The sequence below is a fragment of the Cucumis sativus genome, chromosome 1 (assembly GCF_000004075.3).
Source record: "Cucumis sativus cultivar 9930 chromosome 1, Cucumber_9930_V3, whole genome shotgun sequence".
Taxonomy (NCBI): domain Eukaryota; kingdom Viridiplantae; phylum Streptophyta; class Magnoliopsida; order Cucurbitales; family Cucurbitaceae; genus Cucumis; species Cucumis sativus.
In genome coordinates, this window is record NC_026655.2 from 23,074,559 (window position 1) to 23,093,873 (window position 19,315).

Consider the following 19,315-nt stretch of genomic DNA (forward strand, 5'->3'; position numbering starts at 1 on the left):
AGAAAATATTCATTAATATTATTATGTTTTTTTTCATGTTAATTTATATAGATGGGTGTATTTAAATTTAGTGTAAGGATCCTTCCTAAACTTAATCTAAGATCTACTCTAAATATAAGTATTTTAATTATATTTATAGTTAATGTTAGAAGGGAGTAATTAATATAAATATGATATTATTTATGTATAGTATATATAAAAGTGTAATGTGGAGAATGGTTGAGTTTTGTTCTATATTTCAAATTTGTATGGTAAATTCATATTTAATTTTATTTTTGCTGTAATATAAATAATTTTTATATTATTGGTTGTTTTTCATTTACCCACTACATTTTAAATTAATTATATTAAGTTTAGTAGAACTAATGTATGCATGATGTACAAAATTATTGGAATGGAAATGGTTTTCATTAGAAATTAATTAAAATTTACTTTTGGTAATCGCACGACTATCGGAGGGCTATCAAATGATAATCATATGCTTATCGATTTTTAAATTACTTTTTTTGCAATTTAGAAAATGTAGTGATACGAGTTCTATTATCATAAATTTTTTTGCTATTTTTGCAAGGGACACTTTAGAAAAAGTAAAACAATATGATTAACGATTTAGTAATAGGGTTTAAATTAATTGGCTAGTGCTTGTTTAGAGAGGGTACATAAAATATAAGAATAATATCTAGTTATAAAATTGATGCTTTTTAAAAAATATAACAAACTAGCTAAATATTTATATTGTATAGAACAATTTTGAAAACGAAAAAAGTTCATAGGCACATAAATGAAAAATTAAAAAATGTCACAGTCAATACGCGATTAATTGAGTCAATCGCATGTGTAATCCTTCTTCTAAATGATCATCACACACGATCGTGTAGGTAGTATCAACACCAGCAACACACTTGTATAATTCTTTTCCTAAATGATCATGATACACGATCGTGTAGAAAATGATATATAATCGCATATCAAGATCTAAATGATTGTGTACCAATTCTAAATGATATTGTACCAAGATATAAATGATCGTATACCAAGATCTTTATATTTGGTGCACGATCCTTAACCAATATCGTCAATATCGTTTATATTTTGATACACGATCTTGAACCAATATCGTCAATATCTTTTATATTTTGGTACATGATCGTTTAGATTTGTAGGAGAAAATACACAAGAGATGACGGAGATTGTTTACCAAGTAGGAACATGAAGAAGTGAACAAATGAAGAAAAGAATATGAGAGACGACGAAGGAGGAATAAATTATAGAAGAGGAAATTAATAAAATATTCACCAACAAGAACAAGTGGGAATAAGAAGAAAAAAGAAGTATCAATATGAAGTGGATTTGAATAAACCGCAAAGAAGAAAAAGAAAAAGAAAAAGAAAAAGAAAAAGAAAAAGAAAAAGAAAAAGAAAAAGAAGTGAAAAATCGTTTGCAATGGGTAAACCTACCATTTAGGAAAATATAATGCGTTTTTTTTAATCTTGTTATAGATGCAATAAATATTTTGGTGTTTTGTTATATTTATGAAAATTAACCTTATTAAATTATATTAAATTAATAATATAGTCTTTTGTTATATTAAATAAAATTTGATCAAACTATTAATTACATTTTTAATTAATTAATTGCTAACTTAAATATCTTATATTTGATTTAATCCAAATTTGAATCATATTCAAATATAAACTTCTTAAGAAGGGTCTAATAGGATTCCAAATAAGCATAACGAAAAACAACATGCGAAAACAAAAGTCAAATAAAGTTACATTTAGACATAATTATACTTGCCTTTCTATGATACGTATTATGCAATGCATTTTTAAAAACTTTTATAAAAAAAGTTAAACAAAACTGAGTTTTTTTTTTAATTTAAAAAAACACATTTTTCTGAAGTTAATCCAAATAGTACACAGTCTTCTAGTTAAATTGATAAACAAAAAAAATAATAATAATAAACTAAAAATAAGTCGGGTATATGTGATATACATTTAGAATTTCTATTATATTACCAATATATTAATATTTGATTTATACTTGACATCACAATATAGATAGATCATCAATTTTCACTTACAAAAAATATAATAAAGTAAAGAAAATCTTCTAAAACGGAGGAAACATTATTTAAAAAAAAAAAGAAGAGAAAAGAGATAATTGCAAAATTATCTTGTAATTATTATTATTAAAAAAATTCCATTAGAAAATAAACTAAAAGAATGAAAAATGTGTATTTTAAAAACATTATTGTGATTAAATCAAGGACGTGTTTAGTAATGACAAAAAAAAAACGTTTTTCAAAAATTTATTTTTATTAAAATTTCAATGTTTGCATCGATGATTGGAAGTTTGCCAACAAAGTTGTAAAAAATGACACCCAATGGTCGATCGACAATGGTCAGCATGGGTGGTGTCGACAAATTTTTTATTGAAACTCATGAAAAAGAGTGTAGGAAGCCTTGGTGAAGACCATCGTTGATCAATGGTGAAGATAATCGCCAATGTTTAAGACGATTGGTTAGTCGTTGACCATCGTGACAATCGATCGCTAAGGGTCATATCTATTAGCCATTGCCAACTCACTACAATCGTTTGTTAATAGACATGATATCAATAATTAACAACAATGATTGATTGTCATCGATCAAGATGTTCACTCGACAATAGTAATGCTCGAAGTTATAGGTCTCACCAAGAATCAAGATGATTGGTCACCAACAATCGATAATCGACTATCACGATAATTTGAAGATGACAATCAAGATGATCCGAAGTCGATGGTTAAGACGATTGACAATGGTGACCATCAGATTGATCATGATCAGTAATCATGATCGTGAAGTTTACTAACATTTTAACCTTTGTACTGATAAGAGGGTGAAGTGAAAATTTTTAAGTGAAAATTTTTAAGTAAAAAAAACCACATTCCAAACCCATGTGGTTAGTTTTTTAATCCAAAGAATTTTGTTGTCCAAACATGAATTTGACACACCCCCTAGTTTCAAACCCATGGCCGGAAACTCCCTTTAAACCATCCTATCTTTTCCTTTCTAAACCCTATTCACCGTTCAGCAAAACCCCTCCCGTCCCTTTAGCTGCCACTGCCGCCCCGATGAACTCGCTGCCGCGCCCTCCCTTTCACACTCCCTCGTCTCTCCAAGAAATCAGAATTACTTATCGTCGTTGTTCTTTTTTTTCTTTCTCAGAAACAAAAAAAAGTGGTTCAGCCCTTAAACCGCGCCGTTGGTGAGATCGCGCTGACACTCACTTGCACTGCCGCTCATTTTCAGCTATCGAAGATTTTGATTTTATGGTTTTGTTTCATTGAGTTACAGAGAAGAACTTGCACAAGATTTCAAACCACAAACTGATTTAATTTCTTCCGTGTATGTCTGATTTGAAATACTTCCAAATTCAGGGGTTCCAAGCGGGAGTTAACTTTTCTGCTCTCTCTAGCTTCGATCACCATTGTATATTTTTCTCATGTTGCGTTGGAACACAAGAAAGTTGAACTTTTTTGGCAATGATATGGAGATATGGCTGTAATATCTTCCAAATAGCATCTCGTCAAATCATCAGAACATTTGCCCATCAGTCATATCGTCGATGTACAACCCCACATATAAATTTAACCAAAATCCTCCACAACCGACTAGACGAAGACATTGAACAGAAATTTTCTGAGAACAGGCAAGTGATTCTCACTAATGATCTCGTGTACACCACTCTGTTGAATTGTTCTTCTGATTTAATCGCTTTGAGCTTTTTCATGTGGTGTGCTAAACAGCCCAATTTCTTCCACAACCCTGCGGCGTTTGATTATATGGTGGGTGTGGTTTCCCGTCTCATGAAACAATATGAAACTGTGAATGGGATTCTTGGGGGGTTGGAGAGTGTTGGAAATGTGACTAAGGCACAAACGTTTCTGCTTCTTTTGAGGATTTATTGGCGTGGAGGAATGTACGATTTGGTTTTTGAAGCATTTGACCATATGGATCGCTATGGATTTACACCAAACACATTTGCACGTAATGTGATTATGGATGTGTTGTTCAAGGTTGGACGTGCTGATGTTGCTTTGAAGGTCTTTAAAGAGACACTGCTACCAAATTTTTTGACATTCAACATTGTATTGTGTAATTTATCCAAAACAAAGGATTTGATAGGTATTGGAGATACTTTTAGATGTATGTTGAGAATGGGGTATTGTCCTAATCCTGGGACATTTGAAGTGGTTTTGAATGGTTTATGCAAATTAGGTAGGCTGGCAGAAGCATATCAAGTATGGGGTATTATGACAACTTTTGGAATATCCATGTCCGTAAACATTTGGACTATAATGATCGATGGATTCTGTAGATTGCGCAGAACCGAAGAAGCTTCTTCTTTGGTGAAAAAGATGAAAAAATCTGGTTGTTCTCCAAACATTGTGACATATACTACCTTGATTAAGGGATATATATATGCACAACGGATTAGTGACGCATTTGATGTTTTAAGTATTATTGAATCAGAAGGGCCTTCGCCTGACCTGATTCTTTATAACGTATTGATTGATAGCCTTGCTAAAAATGAGAGGTACAATGATGCTCTCAGTATTTTTCTTAGTTTGCATAAACGAAACATACTTCCTGACTGTTATACTTTCAGTTCGTTGTTGAATACCATATGTTTATCCAAAAGGCTTTTTCTTCTACCCAAGTTGGTTGATGGATTTTTAGTTGAAGTTGACTTGGTGGCATGTAACTCTCTGCTTAGTTATCTTGGTAAGGCTGGGTTTGCTGCACTTGCCTTAGAACTATATAATAACATGGTGAATGGAGGTTTAATGCCAGATAAGTATAGTGTTCTTGGAGTACTGACTGGTCTTTGTGAATCAAGGAGAATCGGTGAAGCAGTTCGTCTGTACAATGGCATTCTCTTGAACTATACAGGAGTTGATGCTCACATCCACACTGTAATTATAGATGGACTTATAAAAGCTGGTAAATTTCATTCAGCCATTAGGATATTCAGAAGAAATTTATTGGAGGAAAATTCTTTAGATGTTGTATCATATTCTGTTGCCATTCGTGGGCTTCTTCTGGTCGGTAGAAATACAGAGGCTTCTAACTTGTATAACTACATGAAGGAGGCTGGAATAAATCCAAACGGGCATGTTTGCAACGTAATGCTCTCCACTTTTTGTAAAGAAAAAAAATTTGCATTAGTGAAGCAGATGCTGCAAGAGATGATTGACCTGGGAATAAAAATGAGCAGGAATAATTTCTTTAGGTTATACAATGCCATTTGTAGATCATCAAATGGTTCTCATCTGGTTATCTACTTATTAATTGAGATGAAAGTTTTGGGATTATTACCTAGGAAACGAGATTGTGAAACATTGGTTCATAATCCCCCCAAAGATGTGAATATTTCTGAAAAACATTATAAATTACTGAATGGCTGTCTAGAATACTGTCTATGTGGTGATACATCTAGCTCCGAAGAATATACTGATGTGGCTGCTTTTGTGGGCTGAGTTTGTATGTGGAAGAAAGTCAATTTTCAGAATGATGGTTCAGCTGCTATTTTCGGCAATCTAGAATGTATTCGAACATATCTCAAGCAATATAAAGGTACAGCAGCTGAAAGCTTCATCCTTGTGGAACATTTTGTATTTTGACTTTCCCTTACTGCTCTGGATTTCTGATCTTTATGCAATAATTAATGCACCTGAAACAATGCCGTTCCTTGTTCCCTTTTTCTTTGACAGTAAGATGTTAAAGTAGTTCTCCATGCTATATTTTGACTTTCTTATGAACATCTATCATGCTTTTGAAATAATAAAATTGGTTTCATTAAGTGAGCTCAGGCGCTGTAACAATTGATTTATAACAAATGATTTGAATCTCTTCAAATTTTTAGTACCAGATATAACATACTGAGTTCCTATTTCTTTGCTTTCTACTTTGAATTAGAAGTTATTGTTTTTAGCCATTTTAATCAATGAGACCTGTATCTGGATTTCATACCTTTTTCTGAAGAGAAGAAAATTATTTAGAAATGGCATATGCTTATGGTTTTAGATGATTTGTTTATTGGTTAATTTTAGTTTAGTTTTTAATTAGTAGTTTGAAGTTAATTAGCTATTCCTTATTTTGAAAGACTTGAAATAGCTAATCGTGGGAATTGTAAAGCGGCTTTCTGAATCATATGTAAAACTAGAACTTTGTTCTAGAGAGTTCTTTCGCAACTAGAAGGGTGAGTTTCCCTTTTCTGGTCATGAATTCCTAATTGAATAATCCCCAAAGTTGTTGCATCACTTTCTTTGAAATGTTCGAACTTGACTCATGGTGCACTGGATGCCTTTTCACATACGGTATGGTAATGTTACTGAGTTATATAACTTATAAGTTTGTTGATGGGATTTCTAGATCTACCTTGATCGAATTTGAGATGCAGTTTTATTTGAATTTGGCACTTGAAAATTATGTAATTTCTGGTTCAATATTTTTGTATAGGAAGGGGCTTTCTCAACCCTATATTCTCCGTATAACAGTCTGGAATTCCATGGAATTGAAAGCTATATCCAACTGCAGATTGGGTACGAGGCTTTTGCAGCTGGTCATTTTTGCGCCTTCATGATATTTAAACGGATCACATTATTGGTATAAGGTTTGTCTTTCTTTCTTAAAATTATTTCAGGAAGTGATATCTTATTTTTTCACCGTCCTTTATTTTCCACTGACCATCAAACAATCCTTCTCACTCAGTTTGGTGGAGTAGCTGCTCCTTCTCAATGGCGAAAGCTTAAGAGAAACAATAGTCTTCAACAACCAAGATAGTTTCTTTGTGGGGGCAATTTAATCTGTGTGCTGTACTTGCATTGAGATAAAAACCTCGAACTTTGCAGCAGAAAACGATGAGCCCAAGTGATGTCAATGCTCGAATATATTTCCCAATTCCCTTCTTGGTATGATTGTCTATTCTAGTGTAGATGAAGTTCAGCTATTTGATTTTTTTTTTGTTGAAAAGAGATGAAGTTTTGATTCCAGAGTAGAATGATGAAGTTCTAGAAGAATCCAAACATTTCACTCTTCAAACTGCGGTTTGTTGTACAATATAATTGATGAGGAGCAAAATCATATTCACACATATTGTATGTCTAACGAGATTCTATGTGAAGTTCGTGAAACTGTCACAATTTTGTTCGTTTCCTGGTGTGGTTCTCCGCAAGCATTTGAATGTCTTCTCCAATATTTGGTGACTCATAGCTTCTAAAGGAAGCCTATTGATAGGAAGGAACTTGTAGACTTCAAAGAAATTAAAGCTATGATTGGATATATTGAAAGTAGAGATGTAGAACAAACACAAATTTATGTGAAAACCCTAGTCCAGGAAAGAAAAACTACAATGTTGATCTTTCTTATTATTTTCTTATGATAATAAAGGTACAAAGGGGAAAATATTTATAGACAACATGAGTCTAATTAAAATAATAAAAAATTAGAGCAAAGTAAATCTCAACCACCCTTAGGCTTTCAATATGACCCAAACTTGCTATTTCTAACACTCCCTCAAGTAGGGATGTAAATGTTGGAAAGACCCCATTTGCTAACACATGAACTAAAGTTTTGTTTGAGGAGCCCCTTTGTGAGTATATTAGCAATTTGTTGGCTTGAGGGTATATAAGGAATGCAGATGCTACCACTGTCTAGTCTCTTTTGATAACGTGTTTGTCAATCTCCACATGTTTGGTTTTGTCATGTTGGATAAGACTATTAGCTATGCTAATAGCTGGCTTGTTATCGCAGAATAGTTGCATAGGCATCTCTTCGTGCTGATGAAGACCAGACAACACCTTATGGAGCCGTATTTTCTCACAAATTCCCAAACTCAACCCTTTATTCGACTTCAATGTTGCTTCAAGTCACAACTCCTTGCTTCTTATTGCTCCACACAAAGGTGCAATATTTCGATGTGGATTTTCTAACAACAATAGACCCTGTACGATCAGAGTTAGTATAGACTTTAGTAGACCTTCTATTAGTCTTCTTGAATCTCAACCATTTATTGGGAATTGCTTCTAAATACCTTAAGATTTTGTTGATTACCTTCACGTGGTCTTCATAAGGAGCCAACATGAACTGATTGACAGTACTCACTGTATAGGAGATGTCATGTCTACTGCAAGATAAGTAAATCAACTTTCCTACAAGGTGCTGATATTTTTCTTTATCAAAAGAATCCCGTCACCTGAATTTTTGAGTTTGACATTGAACTCAGTGGGTGTATCAGTAGGACGACATTCCATCATTATTTGTTTCAGCTAATAAATCAAAGGTGCACTTTTTCTCAAACATGAAGATGCCATCTTTAAACCTAGCAAGCTCCATCCTAAGGAAGCACTTCAAATTCCCAAGTCTTTAATTTCAAACTAATCCTCCATCTTCTTTTTTAGTTGGATGATCTCAATGGTCATCCTCAGATAACATAATGTCATCAACATAGACACTCAGTACAACAATTTTTTCAGTTTTGGAGATCTTTATGAACAAAGTGTGATCAGAGTGCCCTTGATTGTATCTCTGAGACTTGATGAAAGTGGTAAACGTATCAAACCAAGCTCTCAGTGATTGGTTCAACTCGTACAAAGACTTCCAAAACTTGCAAACCTGATTATCAAACTGGGCTTCAAATCTTGAAGGACTCATATACACTTCCTCTTCTAAATCTCCATTCAAGAACGCATTCTTAACATTAAGTTGATATAGGGTCTAGTCTTTATTTACAACAACTGACAACAAGACTCTAACAGTGTTTAACTTTGCAACAAGGGAAAATGTCTCAGAATAGTCAACCTTATAAGTTTGAGTGAACTCTTTTGCAACTAACTTGACTTTATGTCTCTCGAGGGTGCCATCTGCTCTTTACTTGAGTGTAGGCACCCATTTGCATCCCACCATCATGTGTCCCTTAGGGAGTGCATAAATCCCAAGTCATATTATTTTCTAGGGCTCTCATGTCTTCCACGACTACAGTCTTCCACTCAGGGCACTCTAAGGCAAGATAGATAGTATTGGGTATCGTAGTAGAGTCAAGACGAGTAGTGAAGGCTTTGAACTAAGGTGAGATGTTCTCATACAAAACATAGTTAGAAATAGAGGTATTTGTACAAGACCTAGTACCTTTCCTCAGCGCAATAGGAAGATCTAGAGAAGGATCATACTTACTAATGTTTTCTGAACGGTCCTGCTTGGTTTCGTTTTTAGTAGATTTTTCGATGACCTTATTCTTATCAACTCTGACCTCTCTATCTATAATGACCTCATTAACACTGCCCTTCTCAACCATATATTCAGGGACAATTGTTTTGGACCCGTTATTTGCAAACCTGTCAGTCTCACCTACCTTATTGTCGGTATGTGCGTTAGTGGAATTTGTCTCGGACTTGTCATTCTCACTCATTCTGTTCTAATATGTGAGTTAATGGAATTAGTCATACCTTGATCTCGTAAAGATTCAGAATCCTAGACTGGAGCTAGCTGAACAATAGGAGACCCAACTTCCTTTATGAGATTCCTTCTATAATATGTTTTCTAGGAAACTTGGTCTGTAGGTAGGACTGTAGTGTGAGAATTTGGGTCAGGTAAGGTAACTAGAGTAGGATAGGTAGACTCTAAGGTAACCACATAGTTAGATTCTTCATTCACAATCTCCCCTTGAAGTAGGCTAACGAAAAAGAAGGGACGATCCTCAAGAAAGGTGACATCCATGGAGACAGTATTTATGTGAGGATGAGTGAAAGCATTTATAGCCTTGTTGGTGCAGATAGTATCCAACAAACATGCAAGTTAGGACTCGATGGGTGAATTTAGTTTGGTTAGGATCATGGCTATGAATATGGGTTGTGCACCTGAACACCCAAAGAGGGACATAAAAAATGAGACAGGTGGAGGGATAGAATTATAAGACACTCTAAAGGGGTTTGAAGGTGTGGGATACAAAAAGTCATTCGGTTGATGTGATGAGTTGCAGTGAGAACAACATCGCCCCATAGATAGGAAGGAAGGGAAGTAGACAACATAAATGAACGAACAACTTCCAAAAGGTTACTGTTCTTTCTCTCAACGACCCCATTTTGTTGAGGGTTGTAAGCACAAGAACTCTACTCTGGTGGGCAATTCCTTTAGAGGACAAAAACTTGTTAAGAGTGATTTTGAAACTCGCGACCATTATTATTGTGTAGGTTTGTAAACTTTGCATTGAATTGCGTTTCTATGGTGTGATAGAAGTTTTGGAATGTAGATATGACTTTGAATTTTTCAGAGATGAGGAAAACTCAAGTAAGACGGGTGTGGTTATTAATGAAGGTAACAAACCATCTATTGTCAGAGGAGGTAGAGACCTTGGGCAGTCCCCAAATATCACTATGGACAAGAGTGAAAGGTTGGGTTGACTTATATGATTGTGAGGAAAAGAAGACTCGATGCTGTTTAATCCAAATACACACACCACAAGATATGGTACAAGTATCAACTTTAGAAAAAAAATGAGGAAATAAGTATTCATATATTTAAAGTAGGGGTGGCCTAAATGGAAATGCCATAACATACAATTTTTTTTCTTTCTGAAATAGTAAAATATGAAGATAGAAGACTATTCTTAGAAATGCTACTAGAGGAGGCGTCATCATCAAGTAGGTAGAGTTTTCTACTATGTCAGGCAGTGCCAATCATCCTCCCGAGTTCAAGTCCTAAAAAGAAACAGAATCAGGTAAGAATATTGCTTGTAATTTAATTCATGAGTAAGCTTGCTTATAGATAATAGATTATAGGAAATTCGGAGCATATGCCACACATTATGTAAAGTCAATCCTTCAAAAAGAAAAATCAGCCCCTTCTCGGCAATAGGAGCCAAGGAACCATCTGCTATCCATATCTTCTCATTACCAGCACATGGAATATAGGACACAAAATACTCTGAGGATCCTGTCAAATGATTATCGGTCCTAGAGTTTAGAACCCAAGAATTCTTTCCATCAACACTAATAAGACTAAAGGAATGAGGTATACCTGACTAGACAATAACTTCTAGTGTAATCAGATTGGGATCCTCAAGTAGCTGAGAAGGGCTAGTAGACTCATGGACATAAGCTCGCCCAATTTTCTGTTTGTCGTTGGGACGACTACGTAGTTTCCAACACTACTACTTGGTATGCCATTTTTTCTTGCAGTGTTCACAAATAGAGATTAGTTTTCCACTGTGCTTCTCTCTGTTATGACTAGGGGACCTTGCACTGAAGGCAGTGGAATCCTGGGCCCTTGACTTTGCTGAGGACTCACCTACCTCAAAGGTCGAGGGGGCTGGATTTCCAACCTCAAGGCAGACACCAAGGTTTGCGGCTAACTCAGCAGAAGGTGACACAATCACATAAGCAGTATAATACTGAACCAAGGTCATCGGCTAGGCAAGTCTTAACAGTAGCTCATGTGACGGTGCATACAATGAAGGTGCATGTGCAAGCGGCCATGATTGAGTGACTTGTATGGCTTACGGTGGCTGGTTGTCAAACGGTTGCGGCTTGGCAGGAAGGCTGGCATGGGTAGGATGGATCGTGTAGATCGTGTAGACTAGGTACAAGAGTACAAGATCGTGTAGACTAGGTACAAGAGTACACGATCGTTTAGGATGTATACAAGGGTACAAGATCATTTAGACTAGTTACAATGATATTAGATCGTTTAGATTTAGTACAAGATCGTTTAGACTGGGTACAAGGGTACAAGATCGTTTAGATTAGGTACAATGGTACAAAATTCTTTTTTCACACGTGTGTAACTGATTAACCGCGAGATATTTTGTTATTTCACGTTGTGGGTATATGAGCTTTTTTCTTTTTCGAAATTGTTCTATACAGTGAAATATTTTCGTGCTTTGTTATATATTTGAAGAAAAAAAAAGCTATAATTTGACTTTTTAAGTTTAGTTTTTGAAAATAAAGGTTATGAACATCTCATTCACCTCTCAATTTCTTGCTTTGTTTCCTACTTTTTATCAATGTTTTAAAAAATCAAGTTAAATTTTGAAAACTGAAAAATAATTTTAAAAATATGTTTTTGTTTTTGGAATTTGACTAAAAACTAACTCCTATATAAATTAAGAAAAAAGAAAAAAACAAAATGAGAGAAAATAAAGGAGGTGTAGCCATTTTCAACATTTTATTTATGCTTTTTTAAAGTTGTCTAAAAATTCAAACGCATTTATTTGAAAAAAGATGAATACTACGATAATAGAAAGTTAAAGAAGAAAGACTTAATTTTTTTTTTAAAAAATGAAATAGTTAACTTAAAAACGGAGCATACTCCAATTGTTTGAGAATTAAAAAGACCCCATGGACATTGGAGAATGCCAATTGGCAATCCTTATGTTTCAAGCAATTGATTAAAAATTTTCCTATTAAAAGTGAAAACCAAAATGATCTTTATCTCAACTTCCAAGAAAAGAAAGCAAAACAAAAGATTGTAGATGATTGTCAATCATAACTTTGTGAAAGTATATATATATATGTGTGTTCTCAATAATGTATTTCCTCTCCAAAATAATAATAATAATGTCTTTATCATATGTATTAGCTTTTTCCATCTCAAATTGGGTTCTTGGTTGTTTATATATATTAATGCTATTTGGTTAGATTTGAGTATCTTGGTATCGTTTTGTTGCTTTAAATAATCAAGAATTTTATTGGTTTTTTTAAATGTCCTAGAAATCAAAGTGTTTGTTATATATAAATTTATTTATTGCAGAGGAAAAAAAAAAGTAAGAGCTATTTAATTTAATGAATTTTATTTGATTTGAAAATGTTGTTATTACTTTTTTTTTCTTCTTTTAAATCATAAACATAAACGGTCCAACAAGAAAAATAACCTAAGTACATTTGGAATATTGCTTCCAAATTATATCAAGCAAATGACATTTACTCGTTAGCAAACTCGTCCCTTAATCTCATGGCCACACGTAAAACTCAAATAATTTTATTGAAAATAAAATATCACATATTTATTTTTTATGTGTTGAGTTAGATTTCAATTAAATTTTTAGGTTTGAAATTGTTACAATTTTAATGATTTTCAAATTTTGTTTTATTTTGATTTCTAAATTTTAATATCAACAATTTTTAGAACAATTTTTCACTCGCTTGCTATGCATTCTACTAACATGATTTTGAGAGTGTAAGAATTTGTTGATGGCTTTGTTGTGATAGGACATCACCAATGCCAATCTCACAAGTATTCACAACTATTTCAAAAGCTTTGTTGAAATCTGGTAAAGCTAAGATTGGAGAAGAAGCTAATTTAATTTTTAATAAATTTGAAACTATTTAAAGTGGCTTTTGTCCATTCAAATTTCCTTTTCTTCAAATAATTGGTTAGGGAAGTAGCTAAAGAACTGAAATTAGAAGAGGCCAAGGGAAGATTGAATTTCTTTTACTGTTTTAGGTGGTTGCCACTCACTGTTTGCTTTTACTTTGCTAGCATCTGCTTCAATGCCTTTGTTGCTAATGATAAACCCTAAAAAAGAAATTGTAGTTGTAACACATTTTTCTTTTATAGTTAATTATTACAGAATTATCAACTTAATTAAATGTGAAATACTTCCTTGAGGTGTAGTAGATGGTCCTATATGGATTTACTATATGTAACACCCGTGCCTAAATAAATGGTTTTAAAAAAGTATTTTGTTAAACGATTGTGTAATAACGTAAAAGATCGTGTAGGAAGTTAAATGGTCATGTAAGAAAGATAGTCGATCATTTAAAGGGATAAACGATCGTGTAAGAGGATTGAATGATTGTATAAGAGGTTAAACAATCGTGTGGGAGATTTAAAGAGATTCTCGAGGATATAATTATCAGATCAGTGGAGTGGATTCCAAGTTTCGTAACATGCGAAGACTTAGAATTTAGTTAAGCAAAAGCTGACAAAATTATAGGAGTTTAAGGAATGACTAATCTGACTTAGGATTAATATTAATAAGAAAGTAAGTGGAAGGGTAGAACTATTTATTTGAGATTTTTACTAAGAGAAAAGGCAAATATCATTAAGTGAGAAGAAGACCGGAGACTGTTAAGAGTTCTGAGCAAACATGAGAACTTAGAACTTAATACAGTGAGTGATTTTCAAAATGAACTCAAATTCTAAAGCTTTCTAAGTCTCATTGTTTCATGTGTCATGTAATGCATGTTTATGTTTATAGAAAAACATGATTTGAAAGAAAGCTTTAATGTTATGTTTTCAAGTTAAAGTTCATGTTTAATTGATTGTATTGTATGCTTGATTGGGAGTGAATCATTAGTCATACTTCTATCAATAAGCTAGCTATTATGTGTACATAGTGAGTAAAGGTAGTCAGGTAGAAAAGGTCTACATGGTAAGTAAAGATTTTCATATCATGATACGGAACAATGCATAAAAGATGTGTATTGCGCTATGAAGCCTGAGCAATAAGAAACGAACCATGAAATTCTCGGGGATGAAAATTAAAGACCATCACAATAGTCCATACACGGGAATGGTTCATGTTCTTGGTGGAAAGGAATGTGGAAGGCTAATATGTGTTTTACGATTGTGATTTCTTGAAAATGAGGCATTGAGCTTGTGTTGCGATGAAAATGTTTTATGAAATGTATTTCCCAAAATGTTTTTTTTTTAACTTTACTCACTAGGTGTTATTGCACTTCGCTCAAAAGGTGTGATGCGTTGAGAAGCCTTAACGCCCAGACAAAATGTGTGCTTCCTTGCCTTGTATCTCAAGTAAGGAACCGGTATCTCGCATGGCCAAGTCGCCAACTGATCACCTCCTCAACTGTTCACCTTGCCAATTGATCTCGCTTATTGATCACCTCGCTTAGTGGTTAAAACCCCCGATAAAAAAGCCAATAATGCAAAATAAAAACTGGTTAAGAGATGGCTAAGTTGTGGATCTCGCTTTCTTTAAGATGTTTCACAACTCTGCTTCTTTGTGAAAATAATTTTGATTGTCCCGTCGTCCCAAGGATAAAACAATATCGTTCTTTTATTAGTTTTGCACTGGAACTAAGCAGAATTCACAACACTCAAAATAGACACTTTATTGCTTGGTATACTAAAAAAGAATTTTGGGAGAGAATAAAGTTGTTGTGAAGTTTCTAAGTTCTTACGAAGAGAAGAATGAGACCCATATTTATAATGAGCGGGAAGACTCCAAAGGTCATAATATTAATGACAAAAGAAAAAATTAATTATCATGAATGGATCTATGAGTTTATAAAGGAGGCTTCCACATTGTTATCTTAGCAATGTGGGAATGCATGTTTAGAATAAAATAATAATAAATATTTTTTTACTCACAAAATTTTCATTTACCACTAAGTCATATACTTATGTTTTAAGTTTTTTTTGCCCCAAATTGTAAGAAGCTAACCGGTTGTTTAGAAAGGTAAACAATTGGGTTGAAAGGTAAGCTATCAATACTAAGCGATTGCTTAGGTAGCTAAACGATCATGTTAAAAGGTAAGCGATTGGGGTTAAGTGATCATTTAAGAAGCCAAGAGATTGAGTTGAAGAGCTAAGCAATCGTTAAGGGATGAAGGTTGTGAAAGCTTTTGACATTTTTTTGTTAAGTTCTTGTTTTGAGAATTTGTATATTGTTCTGTACTGTTGTCAACATTTTTGGGTTTAAATAAATAAGAGATGCGTTGCATTACTTTAAGATGTTGATATTGTTAAGTTTTCATGTTAATGGTTAATGATTCAAAGTTTTTAAATCATGTTTCGTTTTGCACAACAAGTTTGAGGATGCATGCGGAGTGGGGTAGGGCATGACACTATAAATCATGTATAAACCACTACATATTTTTTAAGTAGAGGAAGAAATATGTGGTTCATCAAGTGCATAAGCGTGCTTGGTGCATTAGATAATTCAAATGACATCACCAACCATTCAAAAAAAATCTTCGTTGGTCTTGAATGTTGTCTTCCATTCATCACCTTTTTGAATTTGTATTTGGTACTGGTATTCGCTAGCAAGGTCAATTTTAGAAAAAAAATCTAAAATCTAGCTAGTTGGTCTAGTAAATCAGAGTGATAAGACAATCCTAATCCAAAGATCCAAGCTATTAACGTAGCAAGAACCTTTGAAATAAGAAACTAACACCTTATACTAATTTAGATCAGTCAAGAGAAACTTAGGATTGGATTACTTCTTAGATCAAAGATCTAAAAGCAAAATTTGGAAATCTTGTTCTAAATTGAGTAACTCAACAATCAAACTTGATCAATGTTAGATTGAATGACTCGCATGCATTCTATCACAAGAATTGCAAATTAAGGGAAAAGTTTCAAAATGAGATTCATTCATCAAAAGTCTTCTTTTTACAAATGGTAGGATAAAAGCCCTTGTAGAGATTCTATCCTAATTAATGAAAGTACCAAAAACTCAAAAGAAAACATTAATCAAGCTTTCTATCTTCTAACCACCATCTTTAATACTAACCTATTACCTTAACTTGTCAAATTAAAACATACGGAAATACAATAAAAATGTGATATTAAGTAAATCATGAGGTTTTCAAATTGTGGTTTCATGAAGGTTAATGTCTATCTGATAGTCTCCTTCAACCGAGAAAACATTGACATTCAATACTCCAAATGGTTCTTCATCTCTTGTCTTAGTATGTGGCACATAAAATTGAGGATGAATCGCCCCTATCCATTCTTGTACATGAAGAATGAATGATTGGTTAATCTTTGATGCCTTCGATATTGTAATTGGTCTGTATGGAACATCATGATTCTTATCACAGGGATTCATCAAACATGTAAACGTGCTTGGTGCATTAGATAATACTTCCTTGAATGCTCAGTTGTTTATACAAAGGCGTCAAGAGCCATCCTTTTTTTGGAGCTAAGAGGGTTGAAACCGCGCAAGGGTTGAAGCTTGGTTGGATATGTTTTTTCGGAAGAATATATATCTTGAATTATGTCGTAAAGGATTTTGTATTCAGAAGGCTAATTTTATAGTGTGGTAGATGAGGAAAATATGCTTTTGGGATAAGATCAATGTTATGTTGTATCTTTCAAATATGAGGTAGATCCGTAGACATGGAAGGAAACTGATTTAAATGTTTTTGGACCTTACTGCCTACAAGTGTTGAAAGGATAAGGTTGCTCGTTTCTTTAACCAAAAGAGCAAAGGAATATTTTGTAGCGTTAAAAATAACATCCTTATTTGATAAAAGGGCAAACAATTTACCTTCTATTTAGGTTTATCTAAAACAATGGAGGATTTATTATGAAGATTAGGAGGGAGGACTCACTTTCTCATCCATTCAAACTCATAGGTATTATCACTGCTCTTGTGAATTGTTTGATTGTCATATTGTCGTGGTCTTCCTAATAGGACGTGATAAGCATCCATGCATGTCTATGACATCACAAATATTTATTTGATCATTGTAGTGGCTGCCAATTGACAATGAAAATATGCAAATTAAATTTGATTTATCATAACCTCTTGTAATGCCCTGAGTTTAGGAGGAGAACATGAATGGACCAGTATCACATATAAATGAGAAGGATCTTGAGAACATAAAATTAGAACATGGAGGTAATGTTAAGAAAGACTTAAAAATATTAAAAGTTACTATCTATAAAGCAACAAGGTGCACTTTCTTTTTCGGTGGCTCGATCATAAGAACTTAAAAGTTAAGCGTGCTTAGCTTGAAGCAATTCTAGGTTGGGTGACCTCATAAGAATTTTCTTAGAATGCATGTGAGTGAGAACAAAATTTTGGTTTAATAAGTCTTTAGGACATGTAAAGATGATGTTGCCAGGTCACAAGGGAATGTCGAGGATCCGAATTCTAAATTTTGGTCCAAATCTTGAGCCTAGGGCGTGACACCTCTCTTCCTTTCTTAATTCAATTCACCTTGTAAGAGCTATGATGATTGAGTTTAAAGCCTAAACCAACTTTTTGGAAACAAAGGTTTTCACTGCTACCACTTTTCAATATATACTTTACTGTTTATTGTGCATTTTGTTCGAGATAAGACGTGCCTTTAAGGATGCAAATCAAATGTTGAAGTGAGCAAAGTCCTTTGAACTACACAAGATAGTTCATCTTCCATCTTCCATACAGACTATCATGTTCCACTCGTTTACTAAGTAAGAGTGTCACGTTTCACAATCAGAATCGTCTATTGAGTACATTGTATACACAAGAAAATCCATGCACCCACTTTACGATTCACTTATTAAACCATGAATGCAAGGTCTACTAAATACGCATGGAGAAAGATCATATAATGATTATATTAGCATCGACATAAAACACGTATGCATACGCTTTTTGTAGCGTGGACGAAAATCTATTTTCTTACCGTGTAAACATAAAACCAAAATACTTCCCATGTTGACTCACATATGCATGAGGTAACCAGTGAGGTTGCAGTCTTCGTTAGGTTATATTTATTAATTGTCTCTTTTGTGCCTTTACTCAATACTTCTCGTGAAGCCAACAATAATACTCATTTTCCTTTCTTTTTTTAATATTTATTTTATTGTTATTATTACAAACATTATTACTATTATTATTTGTTTTTCTTTAGATCTTTCAATTATGGAATTCAACCTCCACAATAAATAGAAAAAAATATTTTAAAGAAATACTTTGTTAGTTATAACCCAAACTAATGTCTTTGAGTATCCAACAATCCAAACTTACCATACATTCAAGTCAGCTGAAATAATTACTCAAAAAGGAAAAAAAATAGGGTTTGTTATAAATGTATTATTTCTACTTTTAGATTTAGTTTATATGGACTCTTTTAACTCTTTTTTTAAAAATATATTATGTAAAATAAAGAATTTTTTAAAACATTTCAAATATATATGTCATTAAATTTTGAATTCTACTTTTATATTAAAATTTAACATAACATCATTGATAAGGATTACATATATATATATATTGAATAATATGTGATGCAACTAAATAGATTAATGAGCATCTTGCATAATCTCCTTTATTATTTTTTTCATTCAAAAAATCATTTTATTCCCTTTGTTTTAAAACTTATTTACCAATATTGTATTTTCATCCAATTTTAATTTTATTCCCTACAATTAATTTATCATTATTTTTTTAAAAAAATAATACCAATTAACATTCTTTACTATAAATTTTAAAAGTATATTCAATGTCGTCGTTATACCGAAGTTAGTCAATGTAATCAACTTGCAAGCTCGTGAAAAGCGTATAATTATGTTCATGACAACGATTAGCATAA

The 19,315-nt window shown here is 33.2% G+C and overlaps 1 protein-coding gene across 2 annotated transcripts; it reads left to right on the forward strand.

The window, feature by feature from the left end:
- Positions 1-2,986: 2,986 nt before the first annotated feature.
- LOC101214538 (putative pentatricopeptide repeat-containing protein At1g16830) lies at positions 2,987-7,201 on the forward strand. 2 transcript variants are annotated; one of them, XM_011660713.2, is made up of 4 exons: positions 3,563-3,696; positions 3,794-5,624; positions 6,510-6,663; positions 6,762-7,201. In XM_011660713.2, the coding sequence occupies exon 2, from the start codon at positions 3,830-3,832 to the stop codon at positions 5,525-5,527; it is 1,698 nt and encodes a 565-aa protein (XP_011659015.1). In that variant the 5' UTR covers positions 3,563-3,696; positions 3,794-3,829; the 3' UTR covers positions 5,528-5,624; positions 6,510-6,663; positions 6,762-7,201. The 2 variants fall into 2 exon arrangements, with proteins under 2 accessions (XP_011659004.1, XP_011659015.1); XM_011660702.2 differs by having other exon boundaries at positions 2,987-5,624.
- The last annotated feature ends 12,114 nt before the right edge of the window (positions 7,202-19,315 follow it).

Coding starts and splice junctions, on each gene's coding strand:
- LOC101214538 (XM_011660702.2), top strand. CDS start 3,530: ATGATATGGAGATATGGCTGTAATATCTTCCAAATAGCATCTCGTCAA.